The sequence below is a fragment of the Balaenoptera acutorostrata genome, chromosome X, assembly GCF_949987535.1.
Source record: "Balaenoptera acutorostrata chromosome X, mBalAcu1.1, whole genome shotgun sequence".
NCBI lineage: Eukaryota > Metazoa > Chordata > Mammalia > Artiodactyla > Balaenopteridae > Balaenoptera > Balaenoptera acutorostrata.
In genome coordinates, this window is record NC_080085.1 from 10210463 (window position 1) to 10233855 (window position 23393).

Genomic DNA, 23393 nt, shown 5'->3' on the forward strand with positions numbered 1-23393 from the left:
TGATGCAGGGGACACGGGTTCGAGCCCTGGCCTGGGAAGATCCCACATGCCACAGAGCGGCTGGGCCCATGAGCCACAACTGCTGAGCCTGCGCGTCTGGAGCCTGTGCTCCGCAACGAGAGAGGCCGCGACGGTGAGAGGCCCGCGCACCGCGATGAAGAGTGGCCCCCGCTCGCCACAACTAGAGAAAGCCCTCGCACAGAAACGAAGACCCAACACAGCCAAAATCAATCAATCAATCAATCAATCAATCAAACATACGCATCTGATTCAAGATCCTCATTAAAAAAAAAAAAAAAAAAAGATACTTGTGGAACAGTGGTTCTCAATCTGGGGCACTTCTGCCCCCCAGGGGATATTTTGCAATGTCTGGAGATATCTGTGATTGTCAAGGGGCAGTGCTACTGGCGTCTAGTGGGTTCAAGTCAGGGGTGCTGCTAAACATCTTACGATGCCACAAAGAATTATCTCACCAAAAATGGCAGTAGTGCTGAGGTGCAGAAACTCCTAGCAAAAAGGAGATCGATCAACCAGGTTGCTTGGACTTAGACATGACATTGTCCCGATTGTGGTGGTAGAAATAAGAGGAACCTGCTGCTTCTGCAGACCTCATGCCTGCGATGGCTTAAATAGTCACGCTCCTCCCCCCAACCCCCTAACCTTGTCTTTGCACTTGGAAACTCCACGGCTGGCAGCCTGGAGTCTCTGTGACTCTAGGTTTCCTGCAGCCTGTCTCTTCACTTCAGAAGACTCCAGACCTCGAATCACTCCATGCAGCCAAGAAAGGTATTTTCAACACTGGGACAAACTCAGATCATTTAAATAACTAGATCTATGAGCCATTCTTAGAGAGAGGGGAGGCGAGGAAGAGGGAACCCAAATCATATGCAAAAGAAAAATTTATTTTAGAATCTAATGAGTTTTGGTAGTCTCAAATGTCATTTCTTCGAAGATAAAGTCAGACTTTTGAATAATGTTAGAAATGGTTTTCTGGAGTGTGTCTCTAGTCTAGATAACTTTCAGGAAGTAAATACTATTAATAGGTGTTTTCAGCAGCATGTATTAGAGCCATGCTCCCAGCACGCTTTGAAGCTTCAGTACTTTGCTGTCTCTGAAATGTAAAGTTTGGTGTTTTCTCTTTACCTTAGTTGATGCTATTGGGTCCATCTCAGGCTGATCTTGACACCTCTCATGCTCTGCTCTCTTCAACCAGACCTCTCTGTTTCATTTTGGAAGAAGACTAAAAATGGTAAGGACAGCTAAGAGATCCCTAAAAAGTGTTACCTGTCATTTTTTGTGGGAAGAACTGAAACCGGCTGGCAAGAGAGATGTTGAAGTATCTGTACTTCGGTTATTTGCTGAGGAAAACTTCTTCCATGATTTTTCACAATCAAGATTACTCATGGGGGTCTTTTGTAATTTCAGATTAATCAATACTTGCTCTGTGCAACTTCCAACAGGAGTTACTGCATCCCACCCTGAGGAGGAGCGGTCGTTTGAATTGGGGAAATAGCTTCTATGGGTCTAACTTTCTTCACCTCACCTTTTTGGCTTTAACGCCGTAGAAATCACTGAAGTTCCTTTCTGCCTTTTCTAGCATTTGGTGGCGTCTGAACGAGTATGTGTGTGTGGCAGCGGGGGAGGCGGGCAGGACAGGGAATACAGGAGCCTGGGCTCGCGTATGGTCAAAGAAACCAGAAGCGGACAGTAGGTAAAGCAGGTGGGGCAACGAGACCTTAGTATAGGACTGGGCTCAGTTCCAAATACAGCAGAGACACATGGGGATTTATAGGCCAGGAGCAGAGTGGGGGTCAGTGGTTGGAAAATTACTAAGAGGAAACATCAGGGTTAGGGGGCGTTCTGGCTGGACCGACCTGACAGGGCTCTTGCTGAAAGCGGGCCGGGGAGATGGGGTATCACCTGGGGGATGGTACGGATGAGAGGCTTGATCAGATAGCAAGGATGATCAGATATCGTGGTGAGGGATTCTTGCTAAACTGACCTAACAGGATTCTTGCTAAAACTGGCCACACGGACACAGAAGCCCCCAAATCAAGGCCTAGTGACTTAGAGGAGCCTGACTAAAGTTTAGTCGAGGAGAGGGTCTGTCAGTGCTGGCTCTCCCAGTCACTACCTGGGGGACCTTGGGCGTATCACCTAAGCCCTCTGAAGCTCAACTTTTTTTGGCTATAAAATGATCATTACTGCACCTCTCCAGTTGCCTTGCAGGGCCATTGCAGGGGCTCAGATAACAAAATATATGTTCAAATCCTTTGCAAGTGCTGTGCGTTATTAGGTATGCCCAAAGTTCTTCACAAAAAGACATCAGTGACCTTTTCTTGAAATGATTTTGTCACCGCCAATTAGACACAATGGAGTGCCTGCACCAGGAACCCACTCTAACTTCTGGATCTGAATGTTGGCGCCTGGGCTCATTTCGTGTCTAAGGTCTAATGAAGGGTTAACCACAGGGCACTATGTTGCAAAGGAAGCAACCGCTTAAAGTTTCATTTCCTAGAAGCTCAGATGTCTATTTTTAGGCAAACCCATGCCCGCATCTGCCTTTGCCCCTTGAGGGATGGCATGATATGATTGATCGTAATAAAGACAGGTCACATTTATTGACCACTTACTACAAACTGAGCATTCATGCTAAGGGCTGGATGTCTCTGTGTCGATTTCACCCTCCAAGCAGCCTTGTGAGGCACAGATGAGGGAGCTGGGGCTTCAAGAGGGTAAGAGCTTGTGGTCTTGGCTGGGCAGCTCGACTCTGGTAGCGAGACCCCTCTGCTCTACCTCGACCAAGCCGGCCCGGCGCACACTTCCACCCGGGACACAGTCAGTCACCGTGGGCTTCAATTATGATAATTTACTCCTGAAAAAAAATTGGGACATCTTTTATAAGGAAAGAGATGAAAACAACTTTTAAAAGAAGAAATAGAAAAGGCCAAACAGCATAGGAAAATCTTATGAATCAATCAATCTTATGAATACTTATAGGTCAGACCCTTTGATATGGAAACTCCACTTCTAGAAACTCTTAAAGAAACAATCAGGGATGTCGCAAACAATTTACGAAGATAGTCTATGCAGCATGGCAAAGAGAATATCTCATGTCCAGTGTTGGGAAGGGGTTAATTAATTGTGGTCCACCCATTAAGTGGAATGTTATGTAACCATCAAATCATATTTCTTAAAAGAATAGTGAATGACATAAGAAAATACTCATGATATAATGGTAAATGGAAAAAGCAAGCTAGAAATTAAGTATCGTATATTCCTGATGTTTTTAATGCACATACTAGACACTTACTAAATGTTGGTTAATCTGTGATGACGGTTTGCCTGAGTAAGTGGGTTACCTATTTTTCTTAATAGTTTCACAAGAGAGCCCTGCGTTCTAACCATTTGACAGTTGAGAAATCAGAGGCTCAGGAGGGAAAGTGATTCACCGAAGTCAGAGAGCGCTCAGGTGGCAGAATAAGGATTGACAATCAAACCTCTCCACTGACGAAGCCCCCGCTAGTACTGAACTGCTTCTCACTGTGTGAAATAGATGCAGGAAGGGGGAGATGAGTGTTAGAGGGAACATGCCAAAACAACAGTAGTTAACTGTAGCAAAGTTCTTCATCGCCGAAGAGATAATAAGGAATTCGTATACTAAATTAATCAAAATTGATGGTTTAAAAGTAGGGAAGATGGTGTTGAAATTTAAAACAGTCATTACAGATGAGCCAACCAGTGTCTTTGCACCCCAAGAATAGATCATTTATATCTCTGAAGCCCACCAAAGTTTAGGCCTGGGATGGCAAGTGATGGCCGTGGGTCATATCCAGCCTGCCACCTGTTTTTGTATAGCCCACAGACTAAGAATTTTTTTTATCTCTTTAAATGATTGAAAAACTCAAAGGAAGATACTATTTTGTGGCCCATAAAAGTTATATTAAAGTCAAATTTTTGTGCCCACGATAGCTTTATTGTTTGTGTATTTGTTTACATATTGTCTATAACTGCTTTTGCCCTGCAGGGACAAATTTGAGTAGTTGTGACAGAGACCATGTGGCCTGCAAAACAAAATATTTACTGACTGGCCCATTACAAAAAAAGTGTGCCAATTGTGATTTATGTAAAAAGGGGGATAGGGTATAATGTCACGTAAGATTTAATATCTTACGGTCTTTGGTGCCTGTTGAGATGCATAGTAGCTGTTGAGTTCCTAATTTATGTAAGATACTTTATATCATTTTACTCTTTTATTTTGAAAGCTAGGTCTGTTGGGCTAAAATGGTAGAAGGGAAATGATAAAAAGTCTCTTTATTTAAGTAAGTGGGTTATATCCTTGTACTTAATTTTTTGGTTGTTATATAATGAAACTTTGATGTCCATGGTAATTATACTTTACAGAGGTTAGCCTATAATTAGGAGTATTTCAAAATTTGCGAAAAGGGGATATTTGGTCATAAGTCTTTTAGGGAAATTCCCAGTGGAGGCTGGCCTATAAAACAATAGCACATAACTTCCCTTATTCTCTGCCCTCCGTTAGCCCCTAAGGTGATGTATACAATGCACATCTAGTTCTCAAACAATTCAGTGTCATGGCAACATGACAAAAGGTTAGTGAATTCAAATTCAAGGGTTTCCCACAATTGCTCCCCACTCCTTGCCTCTTGCAGGTTTCTTTCTCCTGATTCTCCAGTTGGCCATCACCTCTGGTTCAACGCAGCCCATCCATTTGCGGGATCCCCACCGCCCCATGACATCCTTTGCTTCCATAGCTTGGTTTCGGTGACTCCCTCCACCAGAACTGCATATTCCAACATTTCCTTTTCAACTCAGGCAACTTGGCTTTTTTTCTGCTCTGTGATCTTGAAAATAAATGGGAGGAGTAGCTGAGGGCACCTAGTGTTGTCCCCTGAAGTCTGGCTCATAGCAGCCCGCAGGGTTTGTCTGGTATGTTGGCCTTCAGACTGGCTACTGGGTAGATGAGCGGAGGATGGAGAAGAATTTTGCTGCAAGTCATTAAATCTAACCAGATCATAGCCATGCAAAATTATATAATAAAGACCGGAAGGGGAATACCGATGCAATACAGAAAGGTGAGAGGTTCTACCTGCCACCAGGTAATCACACCCAACGTCCTCTTCCTGGAGGGCTCTGTCCACCTTCCCCTCTCTTCTACCCGCAGCCCCTCGTGCCGGCTGCTCACCCTTAGCTGATAACCCAGCTTCCTGCTTCCCCGAGCGCACCAGAGAATTGGAAGAGCAGTTGGAAGGGATGGCCCACCGGCTCCCCTCTGCTTGTGTGCCCGCCTAGAGCTTCTACATCCACCCGTCCTGCCTCACCTCCTGTCAAGTTACCCAGCATCGCGTGGCAGATCACCCCAAAAGCCACTGGCTTGATACCACCACTGTCCTGGAGTGTTACGTGTGGCGGGCCCACGGGTTGACTGGGTTCACTGAGGCGGCTCTGGCGCTGGGTGTGTCCCCCACTTGCAGTCGGTGTCTGGGGCTGGACTCGCCCCCACACAGGTCTGGTGGCTGGATGGGGAGACTCCAGAGCTGTGGGCTGCCACTGTCTCCACGTGGTCTCTCCAATATGGCAGCTGTGCTGTCCCCGGGCTTCTTCCGAGGCTGGTGGCTCAGAGCTCCAGTTCAAGTGGAGAGAGAGACAAAGAGATCGGGAGAGAAGGAGCGCTTGGTGAGGTGGAAACTCTCCCACCTTTTCTGTCCCAGCCTGGCAAGTCTGCAACATCGCTTCTTCGGCTGCTCTCCTCCAGATACGGAAAAAAGCCTGCCCAGGTTCAAAGGAAGATGCAAATAGGTGAACCAATTTGCAGACTCTTATACTAAGGGTGGAATTTTCATAATCCTTGCCAAAGCCAGTCTCCCCGCTAGTGCGCTGGGCCACCTCCCTGCTTTCCTCCCCGGGCTCAACGCGCCCACACCCTCCCCTGTCTCTCCTGCATCTTCATCGGCATTATTATTAATGATGGGGGTTTTGGGAAGTTTTTTCCCACTCTCACCAGCATTACAACATGCTGTTCCGCTTCCCATCCTCAAATATATCCTCTTGACCCTCTTGGCCCCGGGAACTACCACCAGTATCTTTGTTCCCAGAAATGTTTGCCGCCTCCAGCTCCTGCCCTCACATTCTTCCAAGAACTTGGAAGTCATATTTGCTTTGGCTTCACCTTCAGAATCTATCCAGTATCTGGCAAGTTCTTACCACCTCCACCCCTGCCAGCTGGAGCTTTTGCTTGAATTACCATAATAGCCTCTTGACTGGTCTCCACGCTTCCCCTCATTGTCTCTTTCAACACAGCAACCAGCGTGATCCTTCTAACATGAAGTCAGACCGTAGCACTCTTTGGCTGAAAAACTTGCAATGGATCGGCCTGCCGCTCCTTGTTGGGATGGCCGACTAGGCCCTGTAGGCATCCTTGGCGTGGGCTTGGGGCCCCTCCCTCTTTGTTTTTTGTTTTTTAAATTTATTTATTTATTTTTGGCTGTGTTGGGTCTTTGTTGCTGCGTGGACTTTCTCTAGTTGCGGCGAGCAGGGGCTACTCTTTGTTGCCATGTGCAGGCTTCTCATTGCAGTGGCTTCTCTTGTTGCGGAGCACGGGCTCTAGCTGCGCGGGCTTCAGTAGTTGTGGCTTATGGGCTCAGTAGTTGTTCCTTGCAGGCTCTAGAGCGCAGGCTCAGTAGTTGTGGCGCATGGGCTTAGTTGCTCCACGGCATGTGGGATCTTCCCGGCCCAGGGCTCAAACCTGTGTCCCCTGTGTTGGCAAGCAGATTCTTTTTTTGCCTTTTTTTTTTTTTAACATCTTTATTGGAGTATGATTGCTTTACAATGTTGTGTTAGTTTCTGCTGTATAACAAAGTGAATCAGCTATATGCATACGTATATCCCCATATCCCCTCCCTCTTGCGTCTCCCTCCCACACTCCCTATCCCACCCCTCTAGGTGGTCGTAAAGCACCGAGCTGATCTCCCTGTGCTATGCAGCTGTTTTCCACTAGCTATCTATTTTACATTTGGTAGTGTATATATGAAGATACACAGATTGCCAACAAGCACATGAAAAGATGCTCAACATCACTAATTATTAGGGAAATGCACATCAAAACTACAGTGAGCTATCACCTGACACCGGTCAGAAAGGCCATCATCAAAAAATCTACAAACAATAAATGCTGGAGAGGGTGTGGAGAATAGGGAACCCTCTTGCACTGTTGGTGGGAATGTAAATTGATACAGCCACTATGGAGAACAGTATGGAGGGTCCTTAAAAAGAGAACCACCAGGGCTTCCCTGGTGGCGCAGTGGTTGAGAGTCTGCCTGCCAATGCAGGGGACACGGGTTCGAGCCCTGGTCTGGGAAGATCCCACATGCCGCAGAGCAACTGGGCCCGTGAGCCACAACTACTGAGCCTGCGCGTCTGGAGCCTGTGCTCCACAACAAGAGAGGCCGCGATAGTGAGAGGTCTGCGCACCGCGATGAAGAGAGGCCCCCGCTCGCCGCAACTAGAGAAAGCCCTCGCACAGAAACGAAGACCCAACACGACCATAAATTTAAAAAAAAAAAAATAATAAAATAAAATAAAATTTAAAAAAAAAAAAAAAAAAAAAAAAGAGAACCACCATATGACCCAGCAATCCCACTACTGGGCATATACCCTGAGAAAACCATAATTCAAAAAGAGTCATGTACCACAATGTTCACTGCAGCTCTATTTACAATAGGCAGGTGGATTCTTAACCACTGCGCCACCAGTGAAGCCCTGCTTAGACCGTTTTGAAAGAACAGCAGCCTGAGGTTCTGGGGGGCTAGGAAGGAGCATTGAGGTCAGTTAGCTCAGTCGCCATAGTGTGTAGATGAGAAAGTCAAGGTTTAGGAGAATTCAGTCAGTAGGTGTTCATCAGAGCGGTTGACTTTCTTTAAGTTTAATTTTTATTTATTTTTTATTGAAGTATAGTTGATTTACAATATTGTGTTAGTTTCAGGTGTACAGCGGAGTGGTTCGGTTATACATACATACATATGTGTGTGTATCTATATTCTTTTTTTCATTCTATTCCATTGTAGGTTATTACAGAATATTGAGTAGAGTTCCCTGTGCTCTACAGTAGGTCCTTGTTGTTTATCTATTTTATATATAGTAGTGTGTATATGTTGATCCGCTGCTCCCAATTTATCCCTCCTCTCTTTCCCAAACAAACCATAAGTTTGTTTCCTATGTCTGTGAGTCTGTTTCTATTTTGTAAATAAGTTCAGTTGTATCATTTTTTTTAGATTCTACATATATCATATGATATTTGTCTTACTTCACTTACTGTGATAATCTCTAGGCTGACTCCTGATCTGACTTTGAGTTCACAGGAGCTAAGCCCCAGAATACATAAACATGAGAAGTCAGACTAATCCTGGTCTTCCTCTAACTTGTTGCAAAACTCAAACCACTTAAACTCAGTTCCTCCCTCCTGCCATCTGTCCTTCTGTCTCCTCAGATTGCATCCATGTCAGGAGCTTGCAAAGTCTTGAAGCTAAAAACAGTCAGCAAAGCACAAAGTTAGACTCATCTAAGTCCATGTGTTTTCCTATTAGGAGTCATAGCTCTACAACCGTAGACATTCTAGCAGGAATCTAAAATGGATCTCACATCAGGAGAATACACTTTTGAATACAGTCCTGCCACAAAAATGAGGCATCTAAGGGGACACGTGTCGCCTCTTCAAAGGGTTGTGTATTCAAGCTTCTGTTTGAAGGGTGGGCAGGCAGCATTACCTTTAGGCCTGACTAGCCCCCATCCCACAAACTCTTCTTTCTCCCCTGCCGTGGATTCCCTGAAAGTAGAGAGTTCTCTGCTTGGGAATATACACGGCTTCTGAGACGCAGCAGTGGAGGAATTTGGTTCCTAATTGGGCAGGAATGGTGTGTAACTCATTATCATTCCCCTACTGCCTCTAACGTAGTGCCTTGCATGGAGGAGATTCCCAGTAATGTTTGTTGAATGACTACGTGAGCATATACTTCTTTATTATGAAGCTAAAGCTCAGCCTGCCTTTAAATTTATAAATTCATAAACTATGCTAACATAGCATTACTGGGCATGAATGCACTCATAAGAAATATATGATCCGAAAAGTCTCTTTTTTCCCCTCGAGTTGGTCCCAGTCAAATCATAAATGTCTTTTCTTAATATTTGGACATTTTCTTATGAAAACTCCAAATAGCACAATATCAAAACATTAGACAGCCAAGAACCCTTTAACTGAAAAGGAAATTAACCAAGATGCAGGTATGCATCATACCAAGTGGAACAGTATGGAAGATAATTGATCAAAATGGAGTTTGAATCTTGGTTTGAAAATGCCTCTCTGATCTCTGTTTTCTGATCAGTGAAATGGGAATATTTATGTCTCTTCACCTTCATTGTCAGGGCTCAGTGATGTGATATAAACAATGTATCTATTTTGGCATCTGACACATGATAAATACCTGATAAATGGCAGTTGTTATTAAAAAAACAAACACAAATGATTGTATGATGATGGTTCAACATGAATTCTACATTTTCCATTTTAACAAAAAGAGATGATTTACTGAGAGAACAGAACACCTGTGCATACAGAATCAAACATTCCCATTTTTACCATAATTAGCTCACTAATTGAGCATCCAAATTTACCCAGTGTATTTGCGTGTGTAATTAGCTATGATTCATGACTAAAGCCGGGCCTATTATGGTGTATTATGCTATTTTACAAATCAAATTCCTGAAAGACTTATGTTTTGGGCAATCACTGCCAAAAAAGCAAAAAAAACAAAATAACGTGGATTATTTGTATGAAATGAAAAAAAAAGAGACCTGGCGTTATGCTGAACGAACGCTTACATTTAAAAATAGCATTAGTTGAAGCGAAGGTCTTAGCTTCAGTCTGAAGCAGGTAGTTCCCCATGGTTTGAAAGGAGAAATTTCCACGGGAATAAAGGAATATTTCACATTTTGAAGTCATCTTCTCAAGAATATCTTTTCGTTCAGAAGCCTCAAAGGTATTATTTCTCTGTAATAACAAATTTAGAAAGGCTTTGTTCATTGACTCAGTTTTCTTCCTCACCTGCTTGATCAGGGTCCGTCTGTGAGTTCCAGGCAGCCTGCGCAGAGAGCCGAGAGAAGGCTTGCCTTGCATACAGCGTTCCAAGGGCCATTTGGGCTGGGACTCAGCGACTGAGTATAAGACGGGGACAGTCCCGTCCTGGCTGTGTCTGTTCCCAGGAGAGACAGATGAGCTCTGTGCTCTCACTAGGGTTTTGGGCTCAAGGGGGCAGAACTTCTGAGAAAACAGATTGCCTAGAGTTCTTCTGCGGGTCTGCTTCCCACAGCCTCCCTCTGACTCCATCCCCTTTTCTTCTGTGGCTCTCTTTCCATTTCAACCCTTCTTTTAGAGGCCCCCAGCCCTCCTGGTCTCTCCTCGTCCCCTTGTCAAAAATCTGATCTTTGGAAAGACTTTACTATTTATGATCATTGAGCCTTCCGTGGGATTTTATGAATGTTCAAAGCCTTGATTTACTCAGCAGACACTTACCTTGCACTCAGGAGGTGGCAGGCGTCATCATCACCGGTAAAGACAAACAAGGCCGTGAACCTCAGAGAGTTTAGCACCTAGAGGGAGAGATGGGTGAGTTGATACCAAGACTCCTGGAAAGGTAGGCTGGCAGGATGGCTGAGGGCCGGCTCTGTATCTGAGTTGCCCGGGCTCACGGCAGGCAGGTTCTCTAGCCTCTGCATCTCACTGTCCTCATTGTAAATGTACCTATTTCTCGGGATGAGGGTGAAATAATTGGCTAAATGCTATTGGTTGAAATCAGTGGCACATGAATGGACTTAGAGGGTTACAGGTAATATGACTTCTTCTCATATTTGGCAGACTTGGACTGAATTTGCTTAGAGCTAATTCCATGTGCAAGTCGAAGGTTTTGTCTAGACCAGGGGCCTGAAAACTATGGGCCGTGGACCAAATCTGTCCCACCACCTGATTTTGTGAGGTGAGAATGGTTCTGACCACCTTAATTCGTTATGTTCTAAATATTTAAGTAGCCACATAACAACCTCAATTTGGTCTGCAATATTGGCTGTCTGGCCCTTTACAGAAAAAGTTTGCCAAGCCCTGGTCCTGACCAACACTATCTAATAGAACTTTCTACAATGATGGAAAATGTTCCGTATCTGCATGCTCGAATACGGTAGCCATGAGCCTGATGTGACTTTGAGCCCTTGAAATATGGTTAGTGTGACTGAGGAACTGAATTTGAAAATTGCACTTAATTTTAATTCATTTAAATTTAAACAACCACAAGACTGGTGGCTATCGCATTGGCCAGAGCAGCTTTAGACCCTTTGAGTCTAAAGATTCTGTGTTCTCTCAGTGTTCTTCTCTCTGAATTTAATCAACTTCCCAGAGGCTGTCTGAGTCAAGAGGAAGGCAACACTCTTAATCAGATTTTTTGGGCCCTGGACTGGCGTTCACTGTCTGCTAGAAAATGCTTAATGGAAAGTGCTCGAAAAATGCATGAGAGCATACACTTACTTCCTCTTAAAGCCGTATCCGTGACATCTGCTGTCGTTTAGGGTGAGGCAGTTGGCTTTTTCAACCCCACAAGGCCCCAAATTAAGGAAGTCTTAATCATCTTTAGAGTTCAGGCTGCAGGCAGAGAAAACCTCACTTAGCAAAGCTATATTTCCTTCCATCCCTGCTAGGCTAACTTCAGCCCTAGGTCATTTCTCTCATAAGATTGCCTAGAACAAGAAGAAGTCATCAACACATGCCATCATTATGAATATTGTCAAACCATTTCCCCTAAGAGTAAAGTTGCAGTTGGCATTCTGGGGATGTCATGTACAGCGTGGTGACTATAGTTCATAACATTATACTGCATATTTAAAAGTTGCTAAGACAGTAGATCTTAAAAGTTCTCATCACAAGAAAAAAATTGTAACTATGTGCAGTGATGCACGGTAACTAAACTTACTGTGGTGATCATTTCACGATATATACACATATTAAATCATTATGTTGTACACCTAAAACTAATACAATGCTATATGTCAATTATATTTCAATAAGACCGGAAAAACAAAAGTCACAGTTGGCAGGTATTCTGCCTTCCAAGATAGCATAGGTGAGAGTTGTATCAAGTGTTTTTGTGACAGCATAACATGGGTCACTAGTTTTTTAGTTTCCAATAAAAAACTGAGTCTTTTTTTCTTTCTTTTTAAATTAATTTTATTGAAGTATAGTTGATTTACAATGTTGTGTTAATTTCCGCTGTACAGCACAGTGACTCAGTTATACATATATGTATATGTTCTTTATCATATTCTTTTCCATTATGGTGTATTACAGGATACTGAATACAGTTCCCCGTGCTCTACAGTAGGACCTTGTTGTTTATCCATCCTATATATATTAGTTTGCATCTGCTAATCCCAAACTCCCAATCCATCTCTCCCCCACGCCCCCCTTGCCAACCACAAATCTGTTCTCTGTATCTGTGAGTCTGTTTCTGTTTCATAGATATGTACATAGATATGTACATTTGTGTCATTCTAAATTCTACGCCGCTAAAATTAGGTTTGCATTCATGCAATAGAAATTCCAGCTAACACTGGCTGAGCATAACAATCTTGTGATTTCTCATAAACTCCTAGAAGTCAGCAGTTCAGAGCTTTTGTTTCCACTCTGCTCTATGAGGTCATGCAAGGATCTAGATACTCTGGATCATCTACCTTGTTGCTTCACCAACCCTAGCCCGTTTTCCTCATTTGCACCATTCCAAGATGGTGGCTACAATATCCATATTACAAGAAGCCAGATGGAAGTAGACAGGAGGAAGGGGAAGAGTCTCACTGTTTAAGGATATGTCCCAGAAATTACACATCTCACTTCCTCTCCCATCACATTGGCTTTAACTTAGTCATATGGTCATAGCTGCAAGGGAGTCTAGGAAATGTAATCTTTTTTCAGAGTGGCATATGCCCAACTCTAAATGGAGATTCTATCACTATGAGATGAAAGAAAGGGGGAAAAATATATAGATATAGAACAATCTCTGGAGCCTCTGAGAATAATAAAAGGAATTGGGAGTATCAGAAAATACTCCTGGAATAAGAACAACATACAGTTAATCTACACAAATGCAAGTGGCAGCATCTCATCTGGAAAGAACTAATGGTGTTCCACATTCTATTTTATTTTATTTTTCATTTATTTTTTAATTTTTGGCTGCGTTGGGTCTTTGTTGCTCCGCGTGAGCTTTCTCTAGTTGCAGTGAGCAGGGGCTACTCTTCATTGTGGTGCACGGGCTTCTCATTGCGGTGGCTTCTCTTGTTGCGGAGCATGGGCTCTAGGCGAGTGGGCTCAGTAGTTGTGGCTCACGGGCTTAGTTGCTCCACAGCATGTGGGATCTTCCCGGACCAGGGCTCGAACCCGTGTCCCCTGCACTGGTGGGTGGATTCTTAACCACTGTGCCACCAGGGAAGTCCTTCACATTCTATTTTAAATCTGTATATTTTTTCCCTTCTCCACTAGGCTTTGAGCTCTTTAAGGACAGAGATTCTATGTCTGCTGCCCCTAGTAGGTATCCAGTAAATATTTGTCAAATGAAAGAATGAATGAGTCAGTAGAATTCTGATATTTTTTTAAATAAATTCTTTCTCACCAGATACTTGGTACAGTTTCAAGCTAAAGAACTGTTGGGGAATTTTCCAGTCCAAGTCCATTGTCTTGATCTAGGAAGGTTGTCTGGGTCCTTGGTATCCCATATTGTTATTTCTGTGTCCATCATCCTCTTGTAGGGGATCTTCTCCTGAGCACAGTGCCCACCTCTGAAGGGTACACAGAGAGTGAACTACAAAGGCAGGGCAGGACCCATTTCGTCCAACCTCCATCTGGAGTTCTTTTCACAACCTCACGTGTAATCAATGGAGTAGGAGATGAGAGGAGAAAGCAACTGCTTCTGTCTGGGTTGATCCCAGAAAGCTTCTTGAAGAAGATAGGTTTGAACTGGGCATTATAAAAGCATAGCTTCCTAAACCTTTCCCCCCAAGGAACCCCAGGGCAAATAGAAGAGGCAGAATGTGACCCCTGAGGAGGCTGGGGGTGTAGCCTGAAGGAACCTACTCCAAGGAGAAATTTCTTTTAACTATTTTGCTCTGTTTCACTATTCATTCATGTATGCATTCATTCTTTCATTCGTGTATTTAGCAAGCATAATGCAGCATTAAGTGCCAGACATTGTCTTTTATGAAGACACACAAGACCCTGCTCTCTTGAAGCTTACATTTTCATGCAGAATAGATATAAAACAAATAAACACATAAACCAGAAGCACATAAATGATCAACAAGATAATTTCTGATGGTGCTTAAGGCTATGAAAGAAATAAAGCAGAGTAGTCTAGTACAGAGTACATATACCTCTCTGTGCCTCAGTTGACTCATCTGTAAAATGGAGATAATAATAGAGGTCTACAGTTCCAAAACCCCCTAACTGAAAGCTTTGTCCTAATTCAGTTGATGGCAAACACGACTTGATCTGAACTCATTTGGAAGTGCATCATGACCTGAACTGAATGATGTAGTAGTAGTAGTAGTAGTAGTTGTTGTTGTTGTTGTTCTTCTTCTTTTTTTAAAATCCCACTTAGAGTGGACAGTCCTGTGCTTCACTGCGCAAATTTTTGTGTGTTTGATTATGAGATGCTGCCCCAGACTCCAGTTTGAGTATTACATAATACGAGGTACATGCATCATATTACCTTCTACAATCTGAAAAATTCTGGGTTCCAAAACACATCTAGGTCCAAAGGCTGCGGATAAGGGATTGAAGACCTCATGCAGTTATTATGAGGATTAAATGAGTTAATATATGTAAAGCACTGAAACCGTTGCCCAGCATATGGTAAACGCTACCTAAGTTACTTACTGTTCCTGCCTTTATCACTATTATTACATGGGAGGGTATTTAGAAAAGTTGCTTAGAGACGGCCTCTCTGAGGATGTGTCATTTAAGCAGACACCCAAGGGATGAGAACGACCTGGCTGTGGGAAGAGGAAGAGCAAGATAACTTCAGGAAGAGGGAACAGCAAGTGCCAAGACTGGCTCAAGTGCAGACCAGAAAACAGGCCGGATGTCTGGTATGTGGTCAAAGAAGGGGAAAGTTGGTTCAAGGTCAGAGTGGTAGGCTGGAGTCAGAACATGCACGATATAAACAATGGTAAAGACTTTGGACTTCATTCAAAATGTGATAAGAAATCGTTGTAGTTGATCTGATTCGTGTTTATAAAGACTGCTCTGATACTCTTGATGGATGAATTGTGGAGGAGGAGGGGAGTTAGGGAGACCAGGTTGGAGGCCAGTGTGTAGTACAGGTGAGACCTCATGGCAAAGTGGCGTAGGTTTGGGGTAGCAGACAAGGAGAAAAGTGGACAGGTGCGAGAAAAAGTTTAGAAATAAGGGAGAAAAAGACTTTCTGATTAATTTTGCATTCGTTGTAATTTATAATATGTCCATGTATAGAGGCTGCGAATGTCACAGTCATGGTCTCCAGTGTGTTAAGGTCAGTGGTTTGCTGGACCCAGCTCCTACAGGCTTGCCAGAGCAATTCTGCACATCTCTCTCCAACTCTGCATTCAGGGACATCACACTGGCAGCTTGAAATTGACCATGATGGGGGTATTTACACTACGGGCATTGGCAAACACTACAAATCAGGACTTAACAAATCAGAAATTGGGGGTGCAGGAGAGAAAGCTGGTGGTTAAACATTTACCAGCACACCACTGTTATTTTTTTTCTATAACTAGCTTCCTTTCTCTTGGAGCCTTCATTTCCCCCTAATCAAAAAATATTTGAACTAGGCATTTCCTGGAAAACTCAGCTTGATGAATGCTGTCTCAGTCACTTCATGTTTTTAACTCAATTCGGGGGTCCTTCCGCTTCTTTCCCAGGGTCTCATCTGGGTTCGTGGGAATGGGATCGGAAGAGGGCACCTGGTTCATGATTTGTCTTTGTCCTTTATCCATTTGGTCCCCGCCTGGACCTCCCTGGTCCTTAATATCACTCTTAGCAGCATTACTTATTGCCTTTTGATAGTGGGATTCATGAACCCATCATGTCTTCCGACAGACGCATAGCTGAGGATGGGTTCAGGGTCTGGGATCCTGTTACAGGGACCATACAAATAGCTCACTGTACTTCTCCCCTTTCCCTCTTCTAAAGCCCTTCCCCCCCATCTTGACTTAATCCCTCTTCCCTGAGTGGTGGACGCTTTTCCTAAATCTTTGAGTAAGATTGATGCCCAAGGAAGATATACTATTTAGCTAAGGGCTTCCCATACTCCCGGCCTTTGCCATATCTTCCCAGGAATCTGAGTGCTCCAGATTGAGAAGTACAGCCTTAAAAGGTAACCAGAATTCTGGTGGGTGGAAACGGTAGGGAAGAGTACTCCAGGTGGAGGGACTTGCAGGTCAGGGAACTGCAAGCTGGTCTTGGGCTTAGTGATTAGAGAAGCTGGTAGGGGAGTTGTATGAGGTCAACCTAGACAAGGAGATGGAGCCAAATTATGGAAGACTTTGGACACCATGATAAAAAGTTAGGGCTCATTCGGTAAAGAAGAAAGAAGAAAAAGAAAACCATTTAAAGATTTCAGAGCAATATCATCTGATTACTGCTTGGGAAGCTTGATGGGTAGGTGGATTGGAGGAGGGAGAGCCTGGGGACAAGGCTGAGGCTTTGGAGTGGACCAAGGATGGGATAATCTCAACTGAGATTGTATCAGCTAAAATGGCAAAGCAAGGAGGACGTCAAGAAGGACAACAAAGGAGGTCAACTGGACTCAGTGAATGGTTTTTTTTTAATAAGCATATTATATTAAGGAATACCTTTTTTTTTTTTAAGTATTTGTTTTATTTATTTATTTATTTATTTATTTATGGCTGTGTTGGGTCTTCGTTTCTGTGCGAGGGCTTTCTCTAGTTGTGGCAAGCTGGGGCCACTCTTCATCGCGGTGCGCGGGCCTCTCACTATCGCGGCCTCTCTCGTTGCGGAGCACAGGCTCCAGACGCGCAGGCTCAGTAATTGTGGCTCACGGGCCTAGTTGCTCCGTGGCATGTGGGATCTTCCCAGACCAGGGCTCGAACCCGTGTCCCCTGCATTGGCAGGCAGATTCTCAACCACTGCGCCACCAGGGAAGCCCGGTTTTTTTTTTTTTTAAATAAATTTATTTATTTATTTTTGACTGTGTTGGGTCTTCGTTTCTGTGCGAGGGCTTTCTCCAGTTGCAGCGAGCGGGGGCCGCTCTTCATCGCAGTGCGCGGGCCTCTCACTATCGCGGCCTCTCTTGTTGCGGAGCATAGGCTCCAGACGCGCAGGCTCAGTAGTTGTGGCTCACGGGCCCAGTTGCTCCGTGGCATGTGGGATCTTCCCAGACCAGGGCTCGAACTCGTGTCCCCTGCATTGGCAGGCAGATTCTCAACCACTGCGCCACCAGGGAAGCCCACAGTGAATGGTTTTAATCATGGGGAGGAGACAGGGTGGTGAAAGAAAAAGAAGAAAAAGACAGTATTGTACCTCTAATTCCAACACACTTTAGGCATGTAAAGATGTGTGAAGAAGCTCTTTGAGATCCTTAACCATCTTGCATTAGAGAACAAGAAAGCTGAGGGGAAATTTTGCTTATTTACCCTCTATTGGAGGAATTAAGGAAAGTAGGCATTTGGTTTATTAGATATCAGTATGACTGGTTGATTCAGTCAATTGGGAGGACAGAAGCATTAATGGAGCTGGAAGTCTGCTGTAGAGACACAGGCTGGATCATTCCATGGATAAACACCAGTTAAATGAAAACCAGTGTTCTGGAGGAAAATACTGCTAGAAGTCCTGAAACTGGAGAACAAGTCTGTGGTTAAACCACCCTCTCTGCAGGGCAAGCTCGAGTTAATATGATGGTTAGTAAAGCTCTTCAAGTGTGTCCCATGTTCCCTTTTAAGGGCTTTCTCCCCAGGGTGCAAGTGTCTCTCATGCTAAATCTGGATGCCCAAGGATCGCCGTTAAGAGTAGGTTCCCACATGTCCCAGTTGGCCCGAGGGAGTCTTAGTTTATGCCTGTAGTCTTGGCATAAATTATTAACAGCCCCTCCCCTTTCATTCCCGTGAGTATCCTGTCTGATCAATCGGGGGTCACCCAGGCAGTGCCCTGACTCTCTACCCTCCCCTTTCCAAATTTGTGTAATGTAAACCCAATGTGTAGGGAAAACGTTCATTCCCAAATCATCTCGGAGATGATTTCCAAAAACAGTCCAAGAGGAAAGCCCGGCTTATAGATAGTAGTGCCAAAATGGCGGGAGTTGTACGACCTTAGACAAATGAGTTAATATCGCTGAGCTGTGTCTTAATCTGTAAAATGGGGGTAACGGATCACCTTCGTTTCCCTCCTTAGAATATTAAGAGGCTCGAGTCTTGTGAAGGACTCTTCTAATGTGTACCAGAGCAGGCTTAACAAACAAACATTAACTGCACTGAAGTTTTTCTTCCCAGATGTAGCTGCATTTTAACATTCCTTCACTGCCCCACACCCCTCTCAAATTTCAGACTTTGGCAGCTAATTGATGGCTCTTCCATTGCAGCATTCTAAATGACAGTGAATAGGAAAACTATTCACTGCTGCTTCTCCCAACTTAAAAGCTATAATACTGAAAAGCTAAGATGCTAAAAGCTAAATATGTAACTAAGTTTTTTATGAACCTCAGTAATTGACAGCTACAGTCATGGGGTGGAGGTCGGGGTGCTGTTTAGACCGCTGAGAACCATTCAACCCGGACTGTTTAGTTTAAAGTGTAGCAAAAGAGAGGCAGCAAACGGGAATTTTAAATTCTGATTCTTGGTATATTTTAGAAGGGCGATTTGTTCTTTCTTATACTTTCAGGTGTTTCCAATGTGGACCTCGAAGAGACAGTTTCTCATCCTTTTTAACATGATCCTAATTTCCGAACTCCTTGGGGCTAGATGGTTTCCTAAAACTCTGCCCTGTGATGTCACTCTGGATGCTCCCAACGCCCATGTGATCGTGGACTGCACAGACAAGCATCTGACAGAAATTCCTGGAGGTATTCCCACCAATGCCACCAACCTCACCCTCACCATTAACCATATAGCGGGTATCTCTCCAGCATCCTTCTACCGGCTGGACCATCTGGTAGAGATCGATTTCAGATGCAACTGTGTACCTGTTCGACCGGGGCCAAAAGACAATGTGTGCACCAGAAGGCTGCAGATTAAACCCAGCAGCTTTAGTAAACTCGCTTATTTAAAATCTCTTTACCTGGATGGAAACCAGCTTCTAGAAATACCTCAGGATCTTCCTCCCAGCTTACAGCTGCTGAGCCTTGAGGCCAACAGCATCTTCTCGATCATGAAAGAGAATCTAACAGAACTGGCCAACCTGGAAATACTCTACCTGGGCCAAAACTGTTACTATCGCAATCCTTGTAATGTTTCATTTTCCATTGAAAAAGATGCTTTCCTAAATATGACAAATTTAAAATTGCTCTCCCTAAAAGATAACAATATCTCAGCTGTCCCCACTATTTTGCCACCTACTTTAACTGAACTCTATCTTTATAACAACATCATTGCAAAGATCCAAGAAGATGATTTTAATAACCTCAATCGACTGCAAGTTCTTGACCTAAGTGGAAATTGCCCTCGTTGTTATAATGCTCCGTTTCCTTGTACACCCTGTGAAAATAATTCTCCCCTACAGATCGACCTAAATGCTTTTGATGCATTGACAGAATTACAAGTTTTACGTCTACACAGTAACTCTCTTCAGTATGTGCCCCAAAGATGGTTTAAAAACGTTAACAAACTTAAAGAACTAGATCTTTCCCAAAACTTCTTGGCCAAAGAAATTGGGGATGCCAAATTTTTGCATCTTCTTCACAACCTTGTCCAATTGGATCTGTCTTTCAATTATGAACTTCAGGTCTATCATGCATTTATGAATCTGTCAGATGCATTTTCTTCACTGAAAAACTTGAAAGTTTTGCGGATCAAAGGCTATGTCTTTAAAGAGCTGAGAAGTTCATACCTCTCCCCATTACATAATCTTTCCAATCTTGAAGTTCTTGATCTTGGCACTAACTTTATAAAAATTGCTGACCTCAGCATGTTTAAACAATTTAAAACATTGAAATTCATAGATCTCTCAGTGAATAAAATATCACCTTCAGGAGATTCAAGTGAAGATGGCTTCTGCTCTAACATGAGAACTTCTGTAGAAGGTCATGGGCCCCAGGTCCTTGAAGCATTACATTATTTCAGGTATGATGAATTTGCAAGGAGTTGCAGGTCCAAAAACAAAGAGCCTCCGTCTCTCTTGCCTCTTAATGAAGATTGTTACAAGTATGGGCCGACCTTGGACCTAAGTGGAAATAATATATTTTTTATCAAGTCTTCTGAGTTTCAGTATCTTTCTTTCCTCAAATGCCTAAACTTATCGGGAAATACCATCAGCCAAACGCTTAATGGTAGTGAATTTCAGCCTTTAGTGGAGTTGAAATATTTGGACTTCTCTAACAATCGGCTTGATTTACTCTACTCAACAGCATTTGAGGAGCTACACAACCTGGAAGTCCTAGATATAAGTAGTAACAGCCATTATTTTCAATCAGAAGGAATAACTCACATGCTAAACTTTACCAAGAACCTAAAGGTTCTGAAGAAACTGATGATGAACAACAATGACATTGCTACCTCCACCAGCAGGACCATGGAGAGCGAATCTCTTAAAATTCTGGAATTCAGAGGAAATCATTTGGATATTTTATGGAGAGATGGTGATAACAGATACTTAAAATTCTTTAAGAATCTGCTGAACTTAGAGGAATTAGACATCTCTGAAAATTCCCTGAGTTTCTTACCTAGTGGAGTTTTTGATGGTATGCCTCCAAATCTAAAGACTCTCTCCTTGGCCAAAAATGGGCTCAAGTCTTTCAGTTGGGGAAGACTCCAGTATCTGAGGAATCTAGAAACGTTGGATCTCAGCTACAACCAACTGAAGACTGTCCCTGAGAGATTATCCAACTGTTCCCACAGCCTCAAGAAATTCATACTTAAGAACAATCAAATCAGGCACCTGACAAAGTATTTTCTACAAGATGCTTTCCAGTTACGACATCTGGACCTGAGCTCAAATAAAATCCAGGTTATCCAAAAGACTAGTTTTCCAGAAAACGTCCTCAACAATCTGGACATTTTGTTTTTGCATCACAATCGGTTTCTGTGCAACTGTGACGCTGTGTGGTTTGTCTGGTGGGTTAACCATACAGAGGTGACGATTCCTTACTTGGCCACAGATGTGACTTGTATGGGACCAGGAGCACACAAGGGCCAGAGTGTAGTCTCTCTGGATCTATATACCTGTGAGTTAGATCTGACTAACTTCGTCCTGTTCTCACTTTCCATATCGGCAGTTCTCTTTCTGATGATGATCACAACAGCAAACCATCTCTATTTCTGGGATGTGTGGTATAGTTACCATTTCTGTAAGGCCAAGATAAAGGGGTATCGACGTCTGATATCACCGAATTCTTGCTATGATGCTTTTATTGTGTATGACACTAAAGACCCAGCAGTGACAGAGTGGGTTTTGGATGAGCTGGTGGCCAAATTGGAAGACCCAAAAGAGAAATGTTTTAATTTATGTCTCGAGGAAAGGGACTGGTTACCAGGGCAGCCTGTTCTGGAAAATCTTTCCCAGAGCATACAGCTTAGCAAAAAGACAGTGTTTGTCATGACAGACAAGTATGCAAAGACTGAGAATTTTAAGATAGCATTTTACTTGTCCCATCAGAGGCTCATGGATGAAAAAGTGGACGTAATTATCTTGATATTCCTTGAGAAGCCCCTTCAGAAGTCCAAGTTTCTCCAGCTCCGGAAGAGGCTCTGTGGGAGTTCTGTCCTTGAGTGGCCAACAAACCCACAGGCCCATCCGTACTTCTGGCAGTGTCTGAAAAATGCCCTGGCCACAGACAATCACGTGACCTACAGCCAGGTGTTCAAAGAGACAGCCTAGCCCTTCTTTGCAAAATGTGTCTGCCTAACTTACCAAGGAGAGGCTCGGCTGCCTAGATTGGCTCATGCATGTCCCACTGAAAGAGTGTTTTAAACTTTTCCAAGCCCTGAGATTGCCCATATTGGAGAGGAGTCACCGATATATGACAAAGGAACTGGAAAATTGGGATTTATATAAGCATCAAGTCATCTTTCTTAGCTCTCTGTGTCTCCATTTGCACTTGAGTCTCTGCCTTCTGCTGCTGTATAAAATACTGTTGGGAGAAGGGTGGCAAGTAGAGGACGTGGCACTTTGATTCTCCTGGAATTGTGATTATTACATAAACACACAGTCACTAAATTGAGAAGAACTGCATTTCTACCCTTAAGAAGTACTGGTATGTATGGAAATAGGGTTAAAAAAAATGCTCAGGGTCTACCTATATGACATTAAAATGTACCAGAGTTAATTAGTGGGAATAAACCAAAAAGAAAAACAGTTAACTCCTCAACCAAGTGCTTGAGTATAACCTGGCACCCCCTTCTGTGCAGACTGAGTGTTGGCGCCCAACAGGTGGTTGCTGCTGAGGTGCTCCTCGCTCTTTTCCCCTGGGCCTGTTATTGGGTTCTGTGGGGACATAGAAACATCTTTGCCATTGATGGACATAGCCTACTTACAAATGGGAGAAAAATAAAGTGCTCTGCCTTTATGCAAAATGATGGTCTTTACCTTTGATGATAATTTACCTGCTTAAATATTGCTGTGGACTAAATGTTTGTGCCCACCCCCAAATTCATATGCTGAAATCCTAACCCCCAATATGATGGTATTAGGAGGTGGGGTTTTTGAGAGGTGATTAGATCACGAGAGCGGAGCCCTCATGATGGGATTACTGCCTTAGAAGAAGCAGCCAGAGGCATAACTTGCCGTGTTCCCACCACGTGAGGATACAAAGAGAAGTGGGCAGTCTGCAAGCCACGAGAGGACTCCCACCAGAGCCAGAGCATGTTGGCACTCTCATCTCAGACTTCCGTCCTTCAGACCTGTGAGAAATAAATGTTTGTTCTTTAAGCCACCCAGTTTGTGATGTTTTTGTTATAGCGACCAAGCTAAGACAGATATTTTCATCTGCATTGAAAAGTACTGTATCCAAAGAAAAATTGCCTCATCCAATGATCTTTCAAACTGCTTTGTTAACTAATACTGTATATTTATAATCATCTGAAAACTTGATCCATCAACATTAGACGATTTTGGTGGTAAACTCTGAAGAAGGACCCCAAGA

At 43.5% G+C, this 23393-nt stretch overlaps 1 protein-coding gene across 1 annotated transcript; it reads left to right on the plus strand.

Moving 5' to 3' along the window:
- Positions 1-703: 703 nt before the first annotated feature.
- TLR7 (toll like receptor 7) lies at positions 704-23177 on the plus strand. The gene is made up of 3 exons (XM_007180334.2): positions 704-786; positions 1149-1249; positions 18980-23177. Exons 2-3 carry the CDS (start codon positions 1247-1249, stop codon positions 22127-22129), a joined length of 3153 nt encoding a protein of 1050 aa, XP_007180396.2. The 5' UTR covers positions 704-786; positions 1149-1246; the 3' UTR covers positions 22130-23177.
- The last annotated feature ends 216 nt before the right edge of the window (positions 23178-23393 follow it).